The following is a 22185-nucleotide window of genomic DNA, read 5'->3' on the forward strand; positions in this document are numbered from 1 at the left end:
ATCTGTTCACACCTGTTGTGTTGTGTGGTGTTGTTCGATAAGACGATAAAAACTTTGACACATGAAAAAGGGTGTTATTTACATTTGCTTCTTTAGACTGTATGTTATGCTCAAATGTTTGAATAAATCTTTCAGTCTCTTCATTCGGGGAAGGATGATACGTTGCTGTTAATGTATGCTTAATACCATTTACATTACAAAACTCTCTAAACTCTTGTGAGGTAAACTGTGGACCATTATTAGTTACAATTCTTTCTGGAATACTGTGGGTAGAAAACATTTGCAATAAGTCTTTTACAGATGCGTAAGAGGTTGTTGTCTTCATTGGAACTACTACTGGCCACTTACTGTAAGCATCTACAACTATCAAAAACAAATAACCTAAGAAAAGACTTGCAAATTCTATGTGCACTGTTTGCCATGGATACCTGGTTAACTCCCATGGGTGCATTCTAGCAAATTGAGGACTGTTCTGTTATGTAATACAATTCATAAAATTTCTAACGAATAATTTAGTATCTCTATCAACACCTGGTAATCAGACAAAAGTCCGTGCAATAGACTTTGATCTGAGAATACCTTGGTGATCAGCATGTATTTCAGAAAAAAACCTTATTTCTCAGTGAACTAGGAATAATTTCTCTTGACTCCTTCATTATACAACCTTGTGTTATCCTCAACTCACTCCAAATATCCTTATATGGTTTAAAATTTGCTTCGTTTCCACATAAGTCTCTACCTGTCATTAAACTCTCTAAAACCTTACTAAGTATTGAGTCTTACTTGGTATGGTGTACAATCTCCTTGGCTGTAATGGGTACATCATATACTGAAACTAACAATATACTGTTATCATGCATTCCTGGTGATTTGCCTACTTAAAATCTAGATAAAGCATCTGCAATACCCATCTTTGATGTAGGGCCATATTCTATATCATGATATGCGGCTAATATATTTGCCCAACGTCTTGCAGGTACCAACGTAGGTAAACTTGCTTTTAAGCCCAATATTGATGATAAAGGTTTATGATATGTAACAAGTGTGAACATTTTCCTTCAATAAGGATACATATGGAATTTCTTAACACCATACACTAATGCTAAACCTTCTTTTTCTATTTGAGAGTAATTTTTTCTGCCTTGTTCAATACTCTAGAAGCGAATGCGATTGGCTTTTCTGTTCCATCTGGCATTACATGAGATAATACTGCACCTAGACTTATGTTCGATTCATTACACACTAATTTAAGTGGTAAATCCTTTTGATAATGCAATAGAAATGCAGGTAATGTTATTTCCTGCTTGATCCTTTCAAAAGATTCCTTTTAATCTTGTGTCCAATTCCTTAACATTTACTGGTACCTTTGTTAATTACACTGCTTTAATTTTCTCCTTAGTTATGTGAATACCTTTACAATTAATTACAAAACCTAAGTATTCCAGTGACTCAAGTTGATTGAACTAATATCCATGTGACATTCAAATTTCTAGGAAAGCAGAAACATCAAAAATAGATAATCATTTCTACTACTGGTCTCTCTCTCTCTCTCTCTCTCTCTCTCTCTCTCTCTCTCTCTCTCTCTCTCTCTCTCAAATTGGGAAACGAAATCCTGCCCTATGCATTGTGCAACCACTGTTTTACGTTAAAAACAGAAATATTTCTTATCTTAATTTACATTCGGCAATTATGACCAAATAGTTTTATAGTAATTACCTATCTTTCATAATTTGTCCTGACATCAAAGTTACAAATGTTCACAAGTTGAATTTCCCAAAGCTAACATAAAAAAAAGGCATTCTTTTCCAAATTTGTTTTTGAGGAACACAAACAATCCTACCTGTTACTCCGTAATTCAATTAAACCAAGGACATCATAAATGAATTTTTGTTGATGGCAGCGATGTAAGGGTGACCGAGTACGACATGTGTCATGACCTCTTCACCTTTGCTCTATGTCATAACGACTTTACGTTACACTGTTAAAAACTCTCAAATCTTCATTATCTACTTTTCTATCTAAACGGAATTATCTCACAGCATTTTAACCTATTACATTTACATGTTCATCTCTCTCTCTCTCTCTCTCTCTCTCTCTCTCTCTCTCTCTCTCTCTCTCTCTCTCTCTCTCTCTCTCTCTCTTTTGCTGGATAATATCACTCGCCGCCTCTCTCTCTTTCTCTTTGATCTACCATCTTTCTTTCTCTTTCGTTCTGCCTGTTTGTCTTTTTCTTCTTCACGCTATATATGCGATCTACTCGATAACCGCAACTCTCCTATGTGCGATTCTTGCGTATGACATATCCGCTGATGACCCATTCTGCTCTAGTCATCAAAATGCTTCACAACGAATGACGTTCTCAAAACTCTCATAAACGTAATAACGTTAAAATTTCAATAAAACCCATTGGAACAAATAATCTACAGTCTTGGATTAAGTTTTCATGTAACTAAATCGTTTACCCCTAATACTGGTTATTTTGTACTAAACATTTTTCCCAAAAGCTTGACTAATCCCAGGATTCTGACATTACCATGCATATTCTATGTAATATTTCAAAATTCATATAACTCAAATCCTACAATGGTAATGGGAATTCAAACAACATTAGAATTAACTTAACGTAGAAAAAATCATTTATAAAACAATCATAAAACATATGCGACATGTAAATATGGGTACTTAAAACACTATAGCCATACCCATAAAGTATACATATGGGAATATAGAGCTCTGAAGAAAAAATAATCATTAAACATATGGCAATAGAAAACAAAATTGACATGTTTTAAAGAAAAACTTCTTAACTCAAACAATATTCATACACATAAGACATTTCAATCGGGCCACAACGGGGACCTTCGTGACGCACCTCCCCCTCCCCCCCCCCCCTTTAATTTGGGGTAACCTATTGCCTAATACAACCCTAACTTTCCTATCTTACTTTATCTTGAACAAACAACTTAATCCAAATATATCTTTACATATCAATAGTTTTCAAGGTGGTGGCCATACAACCTACAAATGTCAGTTTTGCTGATGTTCAACAACAGTTACTGAAACTTGCACAAAGCAAGAAACTGGTTACTAAACTCATAATACAGTCATTAAACAATCATAAGGTTTGAAATACTCAAATCTTCCCACTGGACTCGACTGATTGCTCAATTAAACACATAAACACACAAGACCTTTTTTTTCTTTTCTTCTCTAGCATATCGTCTTCACATAAGAATATCTTTTCTCCCTCTATTTTTTTCTTTTTCAGGAAATATTAAATATCTATGAATCATAGCTTCATGTTCTTAAATACTTTTTAACTTGAGTTATGCTTTAAACAACAGGATTCCTTTATTACAGTTTGCTCCCACTCAAAATTGTCAAACATCGAACACATGTTTCTACTTAAGAAACTAGAACATGAAACCTTTACGTATTCTTTCTGAATAGATTTCGGCATTTTCCCTCTCTCCTGCAATTATCATCTGTTTTCCCTATTCTCTTCAATAAAATACATTATAGATTATGCTTATCAAATTTTTTTTTCCAGTCATCTCGTGGCACGGCGTGGTACGCTAAAGAAAGCGTCAGATGTTGATTGCAAACTGTTCTACTTTGTTCGTTCAGAATTTCATCAATGGTGCAATTGTTGTCGTTCCAACAAACAAAAAATGGGGACCTTTTTATTTACTGAATGTCGGCTTCTGTCGCAACCTTTGTTATTACTGCGCCATATATATCTGTTCTTACACACATCACTCGGCTCAACTTACTCTCACAACTCAGAAAGAGATGTTATTTCTCTCACCTTTTATGTTATTATGCCAGATAATATCCATTAATAATCAATCTCTTACTCTGTACAGTCTCCTAATGCAAGCACAACTCTCGAAGAAGTTGAAAAACAACGTTTTTAATTCTTGCTCATAAGTAAAAGAAACTCATACATTTTTAAACCCAGGGACTCAGAGACTCCCGTTCGTTTCATTCATTTAATTTGAACAAAAAAGGCTGGCCTTTAAAATTAAAATTCATTCATGCTTCCTGTAAAGTAATATGACGTCATTTTCCTATATACAGTATATATATGATACGGTGACATTGCCCGGTTTTACCCGATTCTGCTCTGCCGTGTCTTGACAGCAATAATCACAATAAAGCATTGGCGACTCAAATCATTTACTGGACACTCTAATAGGATTAAGTTAAATGCAAGGTCTTTTAACTCACTCGTTCCTGGCAAATTACTTAACTGAATGTCTGGAATTGAAATTACATTGGGAATTACATTAACTTTACGCTAACAATCTCATGTTTATTAATCAGGACAGTTTCGGGTGTGAACTCACAAAACATTTGTTTTAACTTTTCCTTTTAAAACATCCCACGAACGAATCAAGTACTGCTCAATCGACAATATGGGTGTGTGACTTAAGAACAAATAGGACGATAAAAATTTCACTCCTATCTTCATTCTAATTCCAAACACCTGGCCTTCATGTATCTCCTCATATCCATTCTTTCTATTGTTTCTGTTCCTATGATTAGGTTCTCCCCCTCTTTCATTGTTCTAATAGCTGCATCAAAAGCTTGTCTAAATACTTTTTTTCCTGACAACCCATCTCATTAGCATATATATATATATATATATATATATATATATATATATATATATATATATATGTGTGTGTGTGTGTGTGTGTGTGTGTATATATATATATATATATATATATATATATATATATATATATATATATATATATATATATATATATATGCCATTACTAGTTCACTGCAGAACAAAGGCAATATATAGGCCATTACTAGTTCACTGCAGAACAAAGGCAATATATATGCCATTACTAGTTCACTGCAGAACAAAGGCAAAGGGGTTTGCGCCTTGGTATGATCAGCAAAGCTATACAAGTCAGGGTCACCCATACTAGGTTGGTTTGCTGTGAGTGATAAGACAAAAATATCCCACCATCATCAATCGGCAGTGGCCAGTGTAGTGATAAAAATGGCCAAAACCCAGAAATGAATATCACAACCCAGTCTTGGCACCCAGTCCTCACCGGCAGTGGAACGCAAGCAAGCAATAATAATAATAGGGAAGTGGGGAATATGGGGAAAGGAAGAGTACCCCTGGATACAATCCAGTTTATAGCTCAAAAGGCAAGTACTCGGGAAGGGAAAGATTAAGGAAACAGGGAGAAAGAGAAGTACAGGAAAAGAATAAAAGAGAGGGGCAGACCCTCTTGCGATATTAGGGAATTGGTATTCTTAGTGGAACGACCGCCATAGGTGGCAGGTAGTTACATCCCACTGCAGACTTGCTACCAATTGCCAAAAGATGTTTATTTTAAGGGATGAAAATGGAAATATTATCAACCATGGAGGTAGAGTTATTAAAATTATTGAGGATTTCTGTACAATGCTTTACAATAGTGATATAAGAAAAAACTTCACCAATTGAAATAATGAAATACCTGAGCCGTTGCCAAACGTAGCAGTAGGAGAATTAAAGAAATTCTTAAAAGGTATGAAGAGAGGCAACGCAGAAGTAAAAGCTTGACTAAAAAAATTATTTAATAATATTTATTCATTATATTTATTCACAAAAAAAGTGACACATAAGACCTTAACAATTACCGCCCAATAAGTTTATTTACTGTAATATATACAGAAGGTAGAATTTAATCAACCAAGACAGCAGGCAGGATTTAGAAGTGGGTATTCAACAACTGACTATATCCATGTAACTAACCAGATAATAAGAAAATCAACATAGTATGATAGACCACTATAGATGGCATTTATAGACTATGAGAAAGCTTTGGACTCTGTCAAAAACCTCCGGAGTTATGAAAGCCCTTCAAAGACAAGGAATAGATAAATCTTGTGTTAGAACACTTGAAGATATCTATATCAGAAGTACAGCGAACAATAAACTACATAAAGATGGTGAGAGAATTCCGTTTAAGAAAGGTGTTAGACAAGAAGACACCATCACTCCTAAATGATTCTCAGTTAACCTAGAAGAAGCTTTTAAAAGCTTTAGATTGAGAAAATGTAGGACTTAATATTAATGGGGAATACCTTAACAACTTAGGATTTGCAGATGACATAATTGTGTTTAGTAAATCATAAAAGAAATTGAAAAAAAAATCATGAAAGATTTGAATAAAGATAAAAGAAACGTACATATATACAGTATATATATTTATATATATATATATATATATATATATATATATATATATATATATATATATATATATATATATATATATATGCATATACATATGCATATACATATACACACATATATATATATATATATATATATATATATATATATATGCATATACATATACACACACACACATATATATATATATATATATATATATATATATATATATATATATATATATATATATATATATATATATATATATATATTTAATAAGAGAATGCTGATTAACTTGATTCCAAGTAAATCCGTACTGAATAAGTGTGAAAATATTTTCAATCGGCTTTTATATATTAGAAGTAATCATTGCAGATATTCTTGTAAATTTATATTTCCATGTGAACCAATGTGTTGGTTGTGAGTGTCATTTTATCTTTTATGTATCACCATATTATGGCATATTCAATCTCAGGTGGAATTTTCCTTTACTTAGGACTATCGTATGGTGGCTAATGGACTCTTTAAACCATCTTACTTTAGGTTAGACAGTCATTTTATTATTACGTCACGTACGTATATATTTTTCTCTGGGAATCTTAACAAATATCTGTTTGAAATGTTTTAAGACGATAATCACTTTCCAGGTTCTGGCTTAGGAAAATCTAATAAATTATTTTTAGCTATATGCCTTGTTGTGTGCTTACGATTATTATTTTCCATTTACTTTTCACATTTGTTAATTGATCATACATATGTAGACCAGGCATCAGATAATCCGTAACACCATAATTGTATACTAAGATCATACTAAGTTATAAAATCCTTTATCTTAGCATGTAAAGATTACAATGAGTACATGGAGAAATACTACGGGAAAGGCATAAGGTGCCTCTGACATTCCTTTTAGTTGGCGAGCATTATGTCATACAGCGTAATTAGGAAAATAGCTTTACGTTTCTGTTAGCAAAGTGAAGGAGGTATGCGACTGATGTATGAGACCAATGCATTATGATGACTCTTATAAGTGATTCATTAAACACGTGCATCAAATGGTTGTTTTGAACACATATGTCTAGCATGAAGTGTTTATAGAGGATGGATACATAAACATAATCCAAAAATTGGAATGGATATTGTACAGGAAAGAGGCACAGTGTTCTCTGTATGATTTACTTCACGTGAGTGCTATAATAGAACCAGGTGTTTCCCTTTGATAAACAATTGAAATGAATACAGAGAAGATCATTGTAGTTAAAGCGAAAAGGTCGGTAGTCCACTTTGTTTTTATTTACCATTATATTTGCTATGTAATCCCTAACTCTTCATGGTTATACTGTAGGGCATTTCATGTCCCATGCCACGAAATAGGTTTATATGGTAGCTTTTGTTTTAAATTGTACAGACGCTGCGTCATAAAGCTGGTCCATTACATCTTCTCTCTGGCATGGAATATTATAACACCTTTTTATTTAATAGTTCTGTGTATTTTAGTAACAAGATAAACCCCCACACACACAGTGCAAAATAGAGCCTTGATTACATTTCGCATTTTATAGAGATGTAAGCTGAGTTCTTTGGTGTTCTAATCCCGGTGCATGAGGGATTTACCTTCCTTGAGTGCAGGGCTTGTCGGACACCACTTGACTACGGTTTAGAAATATTTTCTTTTTTATACTGACTGCATTTTAATTTATTCATCTGCTCGACATTTTAAGCTGTAGTATTTATTTATGGAAATGCCCTTTAGTTGTTAACAATTTTTAGACCGTCTTTCTCCTCCATAATTAGAGTTAAAATAATATCAATTCCCTAATATCGCAAGAGGGTCTGCCCCTCCCTTTTATTCTTCTCCTGTACTTCTCTTTCTCCCTATTTCCTAGATCTTTCCCATCCCGAGTACCTGCCTTTGAGCTATAAACTGGATTGTATCCAGGGGTACTCTTCCTTTCCCCTATTCCCCACTTCCCTATTATTATTATTATTATTATTATTATTATTATTATTATTATTATTATTATTATTATTATTATTATTATACTTAATCTCCTCCATAACGGAGCATGCACTCAAGATGGACTGACAAATAGATAGTAGAATGAAAGATTAAAATGCGAACAAAGAAAAGATAGCAATGAAGAAAATGGTCGAAGTAATCTGAAATGACCCAGATGCTCAGAAATGAGTTGAAAATTATAGGTACACAAACCCGGACTCCACAACTAATCAACATTCCAGTATTTTTTATTTGTCACGAGGACCACATTTGAACAGAATTTTCTACATATCCAAACCCTGTTTTGCTTAATATTGTCAAACAATAAGACAAATAATAACAGGAAAATATTTACCCCTCCATTTTTTTTTTTTTCACCAAGGCAAAACATATACATTACTGCTGGAGAAGGTAAAGTGTATAGGCAATGATTTAGGATGATTATTCCCCCGTCAAGTTGGTAAATAATTACACTAACCTGACTTAATATAATTGCTGTTGGTCCAAGAAGGAAAGGCTTTAACCATTCTGCTGTTAAGAGAGATAAGAGTTGATTCCAGTAGTGCATTATTTAATCCTTTCGAATTCAGGATTTATACATAGAATCTAAATCAGTCCAACGCCACCATTATAGCCGATTAACAAATACGTAACACTTGTCTATTTTATAGGTCTATATTGAAGTAATGACCTAATGGACCTGATGTACTATATAATTTTTGGCCTTTTAAGAAAGAGATACAAATACCACGTAAGGGACATGGTCTCTTTTATTAGCTATATTTCATCATTTGTACAACGGATTGTTATGATAAAGGTTTTTTTTTTGGCTAGAGCCGCCAACCGCTAAAGCTTTTCCACTCTTTTTCAATTGACCAAAATTTGCAGAGTATATTGGAATACGCGAATAATGAAATGAGGAAATGTTTGGTTGAAGAGAATTTCCGAGGAAATTTGTTGAAAGTGGAAGAGGCAAAGGCACTATAAGAGTAGGACTAATTACATATTAGAATGAATGACCTTTGGCTTTAAATAGATAAGCGCAATTTCGTTCTTTATTGCTCCACGGTTATATTCTAAAATGTCCTGACCTTCACGATGCTTTTAGAAGAGGTGTGAAACATTTTTGTAGTGAAAGGTTACACAATTTCATTTAATGATTCGATTTAATCTTTTAATAATAATATTCACGACACTTTCTTTATTTACAATATTTTCTTGTTTATATAAAATGTATCTGAATACTTATGGAGTTTTACAACAATATTCTTAATTTTATTGTAGCAAGGCATTGTAGCTTTCATTAAAATAAAAATGCATTATTATAGTGATACGAAATATGAAGAATCTTTTACAACGCATGTAAGAAGAAACAGATTAATATCCAGAATAGGAATAAAGAATTTAATAGACCATAAATTTTATTACAACAGATAAAGATAAGAGTCAGTTGCTGAAGAACTGAAAGAAGAAAAACACTCGAAATATGTTAGAAAAAAAGAATCAAAACATTTCCCTACGATAATGTCGATTGGTTACTTAAATCTTAAAAGATACCCGTGTCATCACCAGTGAAACCGTAATATTGTCATTATTCTTAACAATAATTTTCTTTTGCAGTCATGCTTTTGTTTTATGAATGATTTCGATACAATGAACGTAATCCAGTTACAGTTTTCAGTGATAATGATCCTTACTAGAGTAAGCGTTGTAGTATTAAATGTTTTTGCTAAAATCACCTTTTTATTTATCTCTGGTTGCAAGTCCAACTGATAACAAACAAATTAGTAATTCCAACTCGGTTTAGACTAAATCTCTATTTCCTTACTTATTTACTTTTACTGTACAGGTCGAATTGTTGTGATTATCCTCTATTTATAGCCTAATGTCTTACATTTTCCACAAATATTGCATATCCTATATATTGCTTATTGCACAAGTGTCAAATATTTGCTTTTTTACAATTATTATCATACTACTGGGAACCCTGCTATTACGTCAGATGTCATAGTTCACATCACAACTAGCCTATCTCTGGGGGCTTACAAAAAAACTCAAGTTTCCCTCTAAATCGCTTTAGTTTACTTTGATTGTGCCTTAATTATCCACATTAGATTTCACAGCATTTTTTTCCAAATAAGTTCCACATGCAATGATTTAATAATATTTTATAGACGGGAATCGATTTGATATGGACCTTAAATGTTCAGTAGTGAAGGTTAGTATATGCTGATTTTGTATTATTTGTGATTTACTGGTCTGTTTGATGACTAGATCATTATTTCTTTTTTTAACCTATATGTTCGTGGAGTTTCACTACTTAAACACCATATTATTTATACCCTATTCATCTCAAGTAAATAAAAGGTGTATCGGTCATTAAAATTCTTAGTGACATCTGTAATTATTTTTCGATGCATATTGTCCTTTGTCTTCAGTTACGGAACAAATGACAAGATGATAGCTGGTCTTAATTAATAATGTAAATATGAGGTGGAGATATGACGCCTCTTGACATCTTTTAACCTTTTAAGATACTTTTGGATGGATAAAATAGGCATTAATGTCATGTGTTTATTTTTGTCCGCCTCTGTATTCGAAAGGTCATTTAATTTTTATACTGAATTCCCTCAAACGTTTATTTAAGCCATTGAATAACCGAGGTTTTTATTTTTTCATGACAGGTAACGTTCGGTACATTGACTCTCTCTCTCTCTCTCTCTCTCTCTCTCTCTCTCTCTCTCTCTCTCTCTCTCTCTCTCTCTCTCTCTCTCTCTCTAAGCACAGTACATAGAGTGGTATTTCTGGAAACATAAGGCGTAAAACCCTAGATCACATCCGAGACAATAGGCGTGTTTATGTTCTCCTTTTAGGTCTCTTGCTTGTGTCAAGGCAAATGTGCGATCACCTTCCCTTTGTTCTCAACCCCCTGACAGCTATGAAGGCTATATAATGCTTGAGAAGGACCTACTGGGCTAAGTGCATGCATGCTGTGCAGAGTTGACAGGTTTTCCTCTCCTTTATGCCTTGAGTTTTCCATATTTTCCATGCATGTATGTTACTATTTCCAAGGAGGACATCCATATCAGCAAAAACGTTTTCTCATTGGTAGTATGTTTGTAGAGTCTATAAACATCTAAAAGGTAATTAACGGCTAAAAAGAAATATATTTGATTCTATTGGACGTATCTACGAGAGGCATGGTCTTCACTAATGCAAGCTCAATACATGATTCTCCATAAGGACACCAGAAGATATCTTATCTAGATAATGCATTCTGTTCAAGAGACCAATATATTAATTGAAGCAATTTTACCTGCCAAATTAAAAACAATTATGAAGTTATTCAGTAACTTGATGGGAAAAAGGCATAAGAGGAAAAAAAGGCAGAAAATAAATCTTCGAGGCCTACAATTAACTAATGTACAGAATCAGTATACAGATAAGCTAACAGGATCAATATTAAAAGAGGATTTAAATGTGAACAACATAAGAACTCTATAATGTTGGATAAATGTAGCATAAACATGGAGTATTGGATTACTACCAAACAATTGAGAGGAGATTGGGTAATCTGAAGATCCTTAGCAAACATGAGGGAAAAACCAAGGATCAGAACAGAACCATCAGGAGCACCACCAGAGAAGGACAAGTGAGCTAGTGCTATTCCAACAAAGCAAGTTTAAATGACATTAAAGGAATATTAGGAGGTTATCTTACAGATAGGAGTAAAGCCCTTAGCAGAAAGTTTGACTAACAAAACCTTATACTAGACTTTGTCAAATGCATTGGAAGTACTGAAAAATATGGAAAATTACTCCTCTAGCCTATTCACAGATAATACCAGTCATTTGTGATAAAGAAAAGATCATTAGTATCGTTTTATGAAAGCCATAACATTGATCTGGTAGGAGAAAAGTGAGTTTAAGGAAGCGAGAGAGCAGTATTTTAAATATTGTACTTAGGCTATGGGTTGTTAGAAGATTAATTTTGTTTTCCACTTCATTCATTTCTAATTTGTAATCAATCTTTACTGCCATCTGCATAAAACCATCTGAAAGATCTCTGTTATTGTTTTGTATAATAGCCCAACCATGTGGAACCTATATTTTAGCTTGCATTTATGGGGCCTTTTCAATATCTCTATTGTGAACTATGTTATCAGTCTGTGCTTTTTTAGATCACATATACTTTTGGTTGTTATGTTATTTGAATTTTGAATTGGAAAGTTTCACTAATATCAGTCTATTATTTTTTTAACATGACTCATGACCTAGATGGTTGGAATCTATTTTATCCTTATGAGATTTAACTAGCTTTAATTGATTAGAATGAAAGGAAAACCGACCATAATAGAAATAATCTGATCAAAATTTATTTCCAATTTTAACTTACTCGATCCCATGGAATAACATTCAACTTAATTAATGCCAGCAAAAGAAGCTTCAAATGAACTACAAAAGCTTCACTGATGATGATTGTAAGAAAATCAGGATTTTTATCAGTCTTTGCTCTGTTTACTTTCACAAATAACTATTCTAATATTTTGAGGATCAATTGTAAAGTTGATGACCTTTTGTTTGTCTTATATCATGAAAAACAATTATATGAAATGTTATGAGTTACATTTTAGATTTTCCAGTTTCTTAGCACCATTCTTTTTAAGGTTTATATTTTAGTGGGCAAGTAGCCTTTAAGGGCTATATTTGTTTTACACTTTTCTCCCTTCAAGTCTGTACTTGGCATATAAGATTGAATTAGTGTTTTACATGTCTGGTAAACAAAGGTTAAGGAAGTCGGTGTCTGCTCAACCCTTCTACCACCAACTTCTGTTCTTTGCCGCCATCGATTATGGCAAATCTCAAAAAACTCAACATAACATTTCTATATGATTGTTTTTCCTGATGCTAAGAATCATATTAGTGAAATATTCTTTTTTTTTTTTTTTTTTTTTTTAACTTGTGTGCTGAAGATTTGACTATTTCATTCCAATTCATCACCTTGTTTTTAATGCCATTCTTGAGAGACAGCAAAGTTCATATTGCCAAATAAATGTAGGCCTAAAAACTTGGCGGCCATCTTTCAGTTTCTGTTTATTATATTACATTCTACGTTTACATCCCCAATCTAAGCTATCGCTTTAGAGACAGTTTGGCAACAATAGTTGACATCTCTTTCTTTAAGTCTTCATTTTATCTACTATAGTTGTATCTAATAGTGTTGATACAGGAGACTCCTTTCATATTTCGGCTTCATTGAGTTAAAAGGCAGGTTCATGTTCCTATCTGGATTTCCTTTTAAAAACCTTCACACCACCAATTCCAGTCTTTGTTGCTGAAATCTAACAATTCTTGGGTTGCTAAGCTTGGGCTTAATTTCTTTCCCTTCCCTACTAGATCAAAGACTTCATTCCTTGATTCCATTTTCTTTCATCCCTACCTTCCCGTTTTATCGCCATATTTTATGATTAATGTCTCTTTTTACATTGTTTTCCTTATCTCCATTGGATATTAGTATTAAACACATGGGGTTGCAAATCCTCAGCCATGACATATAAAACAATGAATTTTGGTGTCACACTTGTCAATCAGTATGAAAAATCTTGTTAAATAGTGTATTCCAATAATCTACTTAAACCTCAGATTTAAAATCAACACATTATTTTTGAATGAGTGTAAGGAACCATTAAAAAAATTATAATTGATTTTATTTTCTGATATGAAAGTTTTCTAATGATAGATATATAAAACTACCACAGTGATCAAAATGATATGGGAAATAACTTTCAAATATTTACATGTGTCTATTACAGTATTGTGTGTGAGAATAAAAGATAAGTTATGATTTACAGCCATGTTAAGTAAACGTAGATAAGGTATCCTGGAGAAGTTTTTGCGACGAATTCAAAGGAATATTTAATTTTTCTCGGTACATTGGACTGCAGTTACAGCTAATGAGCTAAGAAAGACTCGGTAAATTTTCCAGTAAGGTAAATACATCTTATTGGTCTAAGAATTTAATTTCAGGAAATACTGCACCGCGTTAATAGGACACAGTAAAATCTTTGTTCGATTATATTGCCATTTGAAAGTGAGCTCCGTTTTGGAAAGTATTTTAGTTTGAGACCATGATGAAATTTTCTTACCCTAAACTGCATAATATTTCAGCAAATTTCAGCAAGCAGCTCTGTGATTTGCGCACAGAACCATTTTATTAGATAAACAATAAATAAGCAAACATGTACATGAAAAAAAGCTTGCAAAAAAAAATTTTTCCTTGGAAAAGAATGAAAATATTTGTGACTCCCAAGGAGGTTATTATACATGTGCTTGAATAATATTGATTTCTGTATCGCAACCACTGTAAATGTTAAAGGACACAGTGAAACGTAATTCTTTCATCAACTTAGTATCAAAGGCTTTATGTCGATGGTTAAATGACCTTTTCTGGCCTTATGTTACAAAGAACATACCAGGCAATGTTAAGTGTAGCGATTCGTGCATTGAATGTTGCTCGGTTACCGTTATGTGTATTGACCACATTAACACAATGACACTAGATAGCAATTCAAAACTTGGTTAGTTAAAATCTGTTTAAAGGCATAATTTATATGTAACGTAATCAGTGTTATTACTGTAGTGATCTGCGCGGATTCTCGCTCTCTCTCTCTCTCTCTCTCTCTCTCTCTCTCTCTCTCTCTCTCTCTCTCTCTCTCTCTCTCTCTCTCTCAATATATATGTGTGTATATATATACAGTATATATATATATATATATATATATATATATATATATATATATATATATATATATATATATATATATAAATATATATATAGATATATATATATATATATATACATATATATAAACATATATATATCTATCTATCTATCTATCTATCTATATATATATATATATATATATATATATATATATATATATATTTATATATTTATATATATTTATATATATACATATATATACATATATATATATATATATATATATATATATATATACATATATATATATATATATTTATATATATATATATATATATATATATATATGTATATATATATATATATATATATATATATATACACACACACACATATGAAGGCAATAATTTGATTGATATAACTAAAGCTGGGGAGGACTTTGCTGTGCTCATGACTCAATTCAGTGTGTTTGAAGTCGAAACTATCATTAAAAAACTCAAGACAAGAAAAGCCCCTGGATACAATAAAATAACTGGCGAGATGATTTTGGCCGAAAATGAAGTGACTCCCAGAATACTTAAAATGATTATTTTGTGTAATGTGGCGTGAGGAGGCAAAACCTGATGAATGAGAGCTAGAAGTGTTGGTGAAATAGCCCCCCCCCCCCAAAAAAAAAAAAAAAAAAAATCTGGTATTGCAATAATTGACTGCCCAGACAGTACTACATCGGATATTTCTCTCTGGTTACGGTTTGTTTTCCCTTTGCCTACACATACACCGAATAGTCTGGCCTATTCTTTACATATTCTCCTCTGTCCTCATACACCTGGCAACATTGAGATTACCAAACAATTTTTCTTCGCTCAACATGTTAACTACAGCAATGTGGCTACTTTCCTTTTGGTAAAGGTAGAATAGGCTCTTTAGCTATGGTAAGCAGTTCTTCTAGAAGGACACTACAAAAACAAACCATAGTTCTCTGATCTTAGATAGTGCAATAGCCTCTGTAATATTGTCTTTCACTGTCTCGGGGTAGAGTTCTCTTGCTGGGCTTGAGGGTGCACTCGGGAACACTATGCTATCTCATATCTCTTCCGCTTATTTTTTAAGTTTTTATAGTTTATATAGGAAAGATTTACTTTAAATATTGTTAATGTTCTCAAGATATTTTTTTTTAATTGTTTATCATTTCTCTTATAGTTCCCTTATTGCCTTTCCTCAGTGGGCTATTTTCCCTGTTGGAGCCCCAGGGCTTATACCATCCTGCTTTTCCAACTAGGGTTGTAGCTTAATAATAATAATAATAATAATAGTAATAATAATAATAATAATAATAATAATAATAATAATAATAATTATTATTATTATTATTATTATTATTATTATTATTATTATTATTATTATTATTATTATTATTATTATTATTATTATTATTATTATTATTATTGTGGTAAAAATCATAATAATAACTACAGACGCATCAGACTTACGTCAGTTGTCATGAAAATATAATGTATGCTCATACTAAAGACTCTAGAGAGAAAGATTGATGAAAAGATGAGAGATAAACAAGCAGGATTTAGAAAAGTTGCACTGACCAAATTTTCATTTTAAGACATGTTGTACAGCAATGTATAGAGTATAGAAATCCATTTTTGAAGGCTTTTATGGGCTAAAAAACCTTTGTTCGTGTGCACTAGCCAATTTCGTGGAGAGTCCTACGTTATGGAATTCCTCTTGAATATTTAAATTTTATTAAGCCTGTTCATGAGCATAGTAAAAGCAAATTCAATGTTAATGGAGTCCTATCAAATGACTTTTTAGTGAACAGGGGAGTACTCCAAGGGAATGTATTGTCACCTATGTTGTTTATCCTCCTCATTGATTTTGTAATGCATAGAACAGTTGGGATGGTGGAGAAGAATTGGACGGTATTGGTAACAGGAAATTAGCTGACCTAGAGTATGCTGATGACGCATCCCTTATTAGCAAAACGCCACAAGATTTGCAAAGCTTGTTGACTAGAATGGATGAAATATCACATGAGGTTAGGCTCAATAAAAATAGAAGAAAGACAGAGATGTTAAGAACGGTATATGCAATGGAAAAAAAATTCGGAAGGAGAAAGGATCAATGAAATGGAATCATTTAAATATTTAGGAACTATGATCCCCAAAACAGGGTCTTTCGAATTGGAGTTTTATGAAAGATTGAAAAAAGCAAATCAGACAATGGCTAGGTTAAATCAAATCACCTGAAATTATATATATAAACCTGACAATATATCAGTATAGTGAGATCGGTAGGGACATGAGTCGTGGTATGACAATGAAACAATATCCAACAGATTTTGTAGATTTGAGAACCAAGCCATGAGAAGTATATTAGGAGTTGAATGGCCGGACAGGATTAGAAATGAAATTATAAGAGAGATTACTTAAGTGCCATATGTGGATGAAATCATGGTGAAGGGTAGATGGAGATAGTGTGGGCATGCTTTTTGCACTCCCCAAGAGAGATTAGTTCACCATAAATTTGACTGGGCTCCACAAGGCACTAGAAGAGTTGGAAGGCCCAGGACTACATGACTGTGGACTATGAAGCATGAAGTAGGAGAGACTGAATGGAGAAGTATTGATTTAAAGGCTCAAGATAGCGACGACTGACAAAATCTAACTGAGGCCCTTTGCGTCAATAGGCATAGGAGATGATGATGATGACTCTTATAGAACTCAACGTATGATTTAAAGTAGGTCAAGTAACGTATATATCATCTTCAACATCCAAATCTATGCATTAACAATGTATCTTTAACTATAAACAATGTATTGAAAATTTTACTTGTATTTTAGGTGTAAGCCAATTTACTTATGAGAAGCACATCCGGTCTGTTTATTCATCAATTGAAAAAAAAGGCCTTTTGAGAAAGCCTTTCAAGATATTTGGTGAACAGTCTATCCTGAAGAAATCTTATTTTTTTCATTATACCTGGTTTTGAGTATTGGTCTCCTGTCTTATTTCAGCTACTGACTCTCATCTTAATTTGTTTCATTGATACTTGCTCTCTATGAAATTCCTTATTTCTTATCTTGATATTTTCTGGCACTATCATTCAGTTATTTCTTTAAGCATGTTTCATAACATATTTCATAATTCAGATACTCCATTGCGTTTAGATATTTATAGAGTTGACCAATATGTATTTTGTACTAGGTATTTAGTTAATTCTAGCAGTCATGCCTTCTCTGCCATAAGGCACAATACTATACACTTTTCTAAAAGTTTAATCTTGCTCTGACCAAATTGTTGAATAATTTTCCTGACCTGATGATGGAAACGGTGGAACCTTAGAAGTTATAACTTGGATTCATTTTTTTTTTCTGTTGAACAGATTAACATAAGTCTCGTTCTATCCTTTATATTGACTGGTAAATTTTAAAGTTGTTAATGATCTTAAAATACATCTTACTTTTTATTAATTATTATATATAGTTCATTTGCTCTCTTTTATTTTTCTTTACTCACTGTAGAAGACCTTAATCTTGCAGAATTGTGCTTTACCTCAGGGTAATAGTTTGGCTCGTAATATTAAGTGAATAAACATTGCAAATAAAGATCTGAAGGTGGATATGAAGGCGTCAATGCTTTCAACCAACGCCGATCATTTTAATCAGGAAAATCTCTCACCTCAACTAGAAACTTGATTAATTGAATGAAGGGCTTCATTTACTAGAAAACCCACGGGTGAACGTTATAACATCTTGTGGGTACTGGTATTGGTGAGAGAAAGATCTGCTAGAAGATCCAGAGCACTACAGTTTTAACAAGGAGACAGAAGAACATTAATTTCTTGGTTATGATATGACCATTTCCGCTATACTTTAATTTGCTCTCTCTCTCTCTCTCTCTCTCTCTCTCTCTCTCTCTCTCTCTCTCTCTCTCTCTCTCTCTCTCTCTCTCTCTCTCTCTCTCTCTCTCTCTCTCCCCCCATTGGTTTCCATTGTATTGATGGATTACCTTGGCACACGATGCCATCTTCGTACACCAACTTTTAACAATGCTAATGATAATTATGGTGTTGAGTTTGATGAATTAGGAGAAAGTACCATAACGTTTCTTAAAAGTACAACGTTACATAATGACAAAAAAAAAATAGAAAACAAGTTGCAGCAAAATCATTATAAAATTCAAAGTTATCTTTCATATGTGGTGTTGCCGGGACATTCAAAGAAATGCTAATAAAGAATATCAAGAAACGATTGCATGATCAAGAAGAATGAAATCCATTATGTTTTATACTGTAATTCATAACATATTGGGTTGTAAATTACAGACAGAAGTGAAACTATATTTATTAAATATCCTACTCAAAATTCTTATAGAAAATGTCTGTGATTGATCAATGTGTTCCAGACGTTGAATGACACTTGTAGTTGCAACTGACTGAATACATAGGTAAGGTATGAATTTGATGACAATGATAAGTGATTCATTTCGAAAATAGAAATTAGATATATGTAATGCATAATCTTGTTCTTTACAATTGTCATTTCGAAGCCGAAGCCAATGTTACGTCCAAGGAATCCCACGATTAAATTCACTTTAGGCGAACGGGGCAATTTTCGCCTCAGGCGGGAAATGACTCTCTTCCTTTTCCTGATCGAGAAGCTAAAAGATTTGTCAGTTTAGTCGGTAAATATTTATGGTCAAAGAAGTCAATCTCGTACTTTTCCCCTCATGTGACTTTTTCATCTTATTTTAAACAGGAAACAATTTTCATGAAATAATTTTTATTTGTTTTTCTTTGTGAAAGATTTTTAGTGATTTTCATGTCATATTTTTTTTTGCTAATGCCTAATGGAATTAATGTTTGTATGTTAATATGAATTTACATAACCAAGAAAGGTTGATCATAGCAATGTGCGTGTGGTCTGTTAGGTTATAACAGAGCGTCGCAAGAAATGTAACTAAACTTTATTAAACAGACAGCGAGCTTATATACAAGTACTTGTGAGCAAGAACGTCACAAAAATTCAAACCAGGTAATAGATGAAAAAGGCAATTCTAATCAGGTTCTTTTATCAGTGCGGGGAAGAACGAGATATACGCAAAAAAAAAAATCCAATTACAATGTACGAGCGTGTGCTTAAACACGTGCAGTACATGGCTCTCCCCGCTAAAAAAAATTATACGTGTGACATAGAGAACCCTGTTCTTGAGATGTGCACTGTCATCTTGCAGGAGATAGCAGGTTTTAGGTGATCATTGGAGACCAAGTCTTCTTTGTTAATTAAGAAAACCTTCGGTGTGCGAAGGATCACAAGGAAAGGGCCCCTGTAATGCGGTGGTGGCTTGCCAGTGTTGTTCAAGAAAAAATGCGTTGCCATATGCAAGTCTGTCGGTATAAGTTGCTTCGCTGGGAGCTTGTAAGTTTGGTGGCGTCGTTTAAATTTTTCTTGCATCATGTAGGCACTAGAAATTGCCGTAGGAAGTTGCAGATGGAAAAAATTCGCCAGGCATGACCAACGTGTCAGCATACACCATTTCAGCTGCTAAGATAGCCAAGGTGTCTTTAGAGGGGTTTATAGTCCCAGGCGGACCAAAGGAAGTTCAGTAAAACAGTTGGAGTTATTGCATCCAGACATCAAAACTGCTTTGAAAATGTTCAACCATTCTGTTGACTACAGGGCTGTAGGCGGTTATCTGATGTAGGGTGATACCCAGAAAATTCATGAATAATGTCTACAACTGAGGAGTAAAAGTGTTACCCCTATCAGAAGCAATATTTTCAAGAATGCCAAATCTCGTTATCCACCCTGAGAATAAGGCAGGTGTAAATGATGGAGACTCAGTTTCCATGGGGATGGGTTCAGGCCAGTAAGTAGAGTGGTCAAGGACAGTAAACAGATATCGTTGTACATGTGATGGGGTTAGGGGACCTACTATGTTGACGTGACTGTTGTCAAAATGACAATGAATTAGTGTGTCCATGTACTTTTGAAGCTTGGCCTGAAGTACAGGCATGGATCCAATCTTTAGTATCCTTAGCTATGCCGTGCCAAATGAGCATCGTCTTCAGGAGCTGTGCTGTAGATCGGCATGGTGAGGGATATGTGAGGCCATAGATGAAATCAAACACCTGTCGACGCATATGGGCAGGTATCCACGGTCGCTGCCTACCAGTGCTGACATCATAGAGGAGGGTGGCGTTGGGGTCATCAAGGGCAACGTCTTCCCAATGGAGGGATGTGCAGGATGTCCTACATGCTTGGTACTTTGGATATTTTTGTTTGGCTTCTGCCAAGACGTCATACTCGAATCGTAGAAGAATGGTAACCTTTGTGTTTATTAACAGGGTATCAGCCATGCTACTCATCTCCCCAGGGACGTGTTGCAGGATACAGCTGTATTCAGCCACGGTGGAGAAATGTCACCGTTGACAGACAGCTCACTCGTCAGACTGTCAAGTGAAGGTTTGCAACAGAGGCTTGTGGTCCATGTGAATGACGAAAGGCATACATTCTAAGAAGTAGTGAATGCTATGGACTGTCAAATGCACTGCCAGCAATACACATTCGAAGGTAGAGTAGCAAGATTCCGCCTTGAACAGGTTTTTACTGAAAAAGTCCAAACAGAGGGGTGAGACATAGACCACCTGCTTGGGAACTACACCAAAAGCAATGTTGCTTTGCATCGGTAGAGAGAAGGAGAGGGGCATGTAGCATGGGAAAAGTGAAAGCAGCAGGTCTTTTGGATTGTCATTGAGGGAGGTGTTGAGGGGGCAAGAGTGGCAGTGATGGCTGCCCAAGAATTATTGCTGTTCTGTGACAGTCAAGGGCGCTGGGAAGTTCCGAACGGCTGCTACCTTCTTAAGGAAGGGTGGAATGCCTTCAAGAGTAATATTGTGCCCTAAGAACAATACTGCGTTTGCACCCAAGGTACACTTTGTGTACTGGATTACAATGACATTCTGTTGTAGGCAGTCAAGAATGATACGTAAGTGACAGAGGTGCTCCTTTTTTGAGAAAGAGAACACACGTATGTCATCTACTTAACATACGCAGAAGGGGAGGTCCCCTAAGATACCAACCACGAGGAGTTGAAAAATGGCCACAGCATTAGAAAGGCCAAAAGAGGAGTAATTGAAGGTGTAGGTACCTAAGGGGTGGTCGTGGCCTTCTTTGGGATGTGTTCTGGGTTCATGGACACATAATACCACTCCTTCAAGAGTCGAACAGAGAGAAAAAGTTTACTTTTTGCAAGTAGGAGGTAA

General features: G+C 34.0%; 1 protein-coding gene across 1 annotated transcript in view; it reads right to left on the reverse strand.

Moving 5' to 3' along the window:
* Nucleotides 1-21013, reverse strand: part of LOC137654603 (uncharacterized) — a 23871-nt gene extending 2858 nt beyond the window's left edge. The window contains exons 1-4 of the mRNA XM_068388778.1: nt 20967-21013; nt 20681-20868; nt 784-808; nt 13-263 (exon numbers count right to left, since the gene is read on the reverse strand). Of these exons, the coding sequence (XP_068244879.1) occupies nt 13-263; nt 784-808; nt 20681-20868; nt 20967-21013 (511 nt within the window). The remainder of the gene's footprint in view (nt 1-12; nt 264-783; nt 809-20680; nt 20869-20966) is intronic.
* Nucleotides 21014-22185: the final 1172 nt, after the last annotated feature.

Source organism: Palaemon carinicauda, chromosome 1 (assembly GCF_036898095.1).
Source record: "Palaemon carinicauda isolate YSFRI2023 chromosome 1, ASM3689809v2, whole genome shotgun sequence".
NCBI classification, from domain to species: domain Eukaryota; kingdom Metazoa; phylum Arthropoda; class Malacostraca; order Decapoda; family Palaemonidae; genus Palaemon; species Palaemon carinicauda.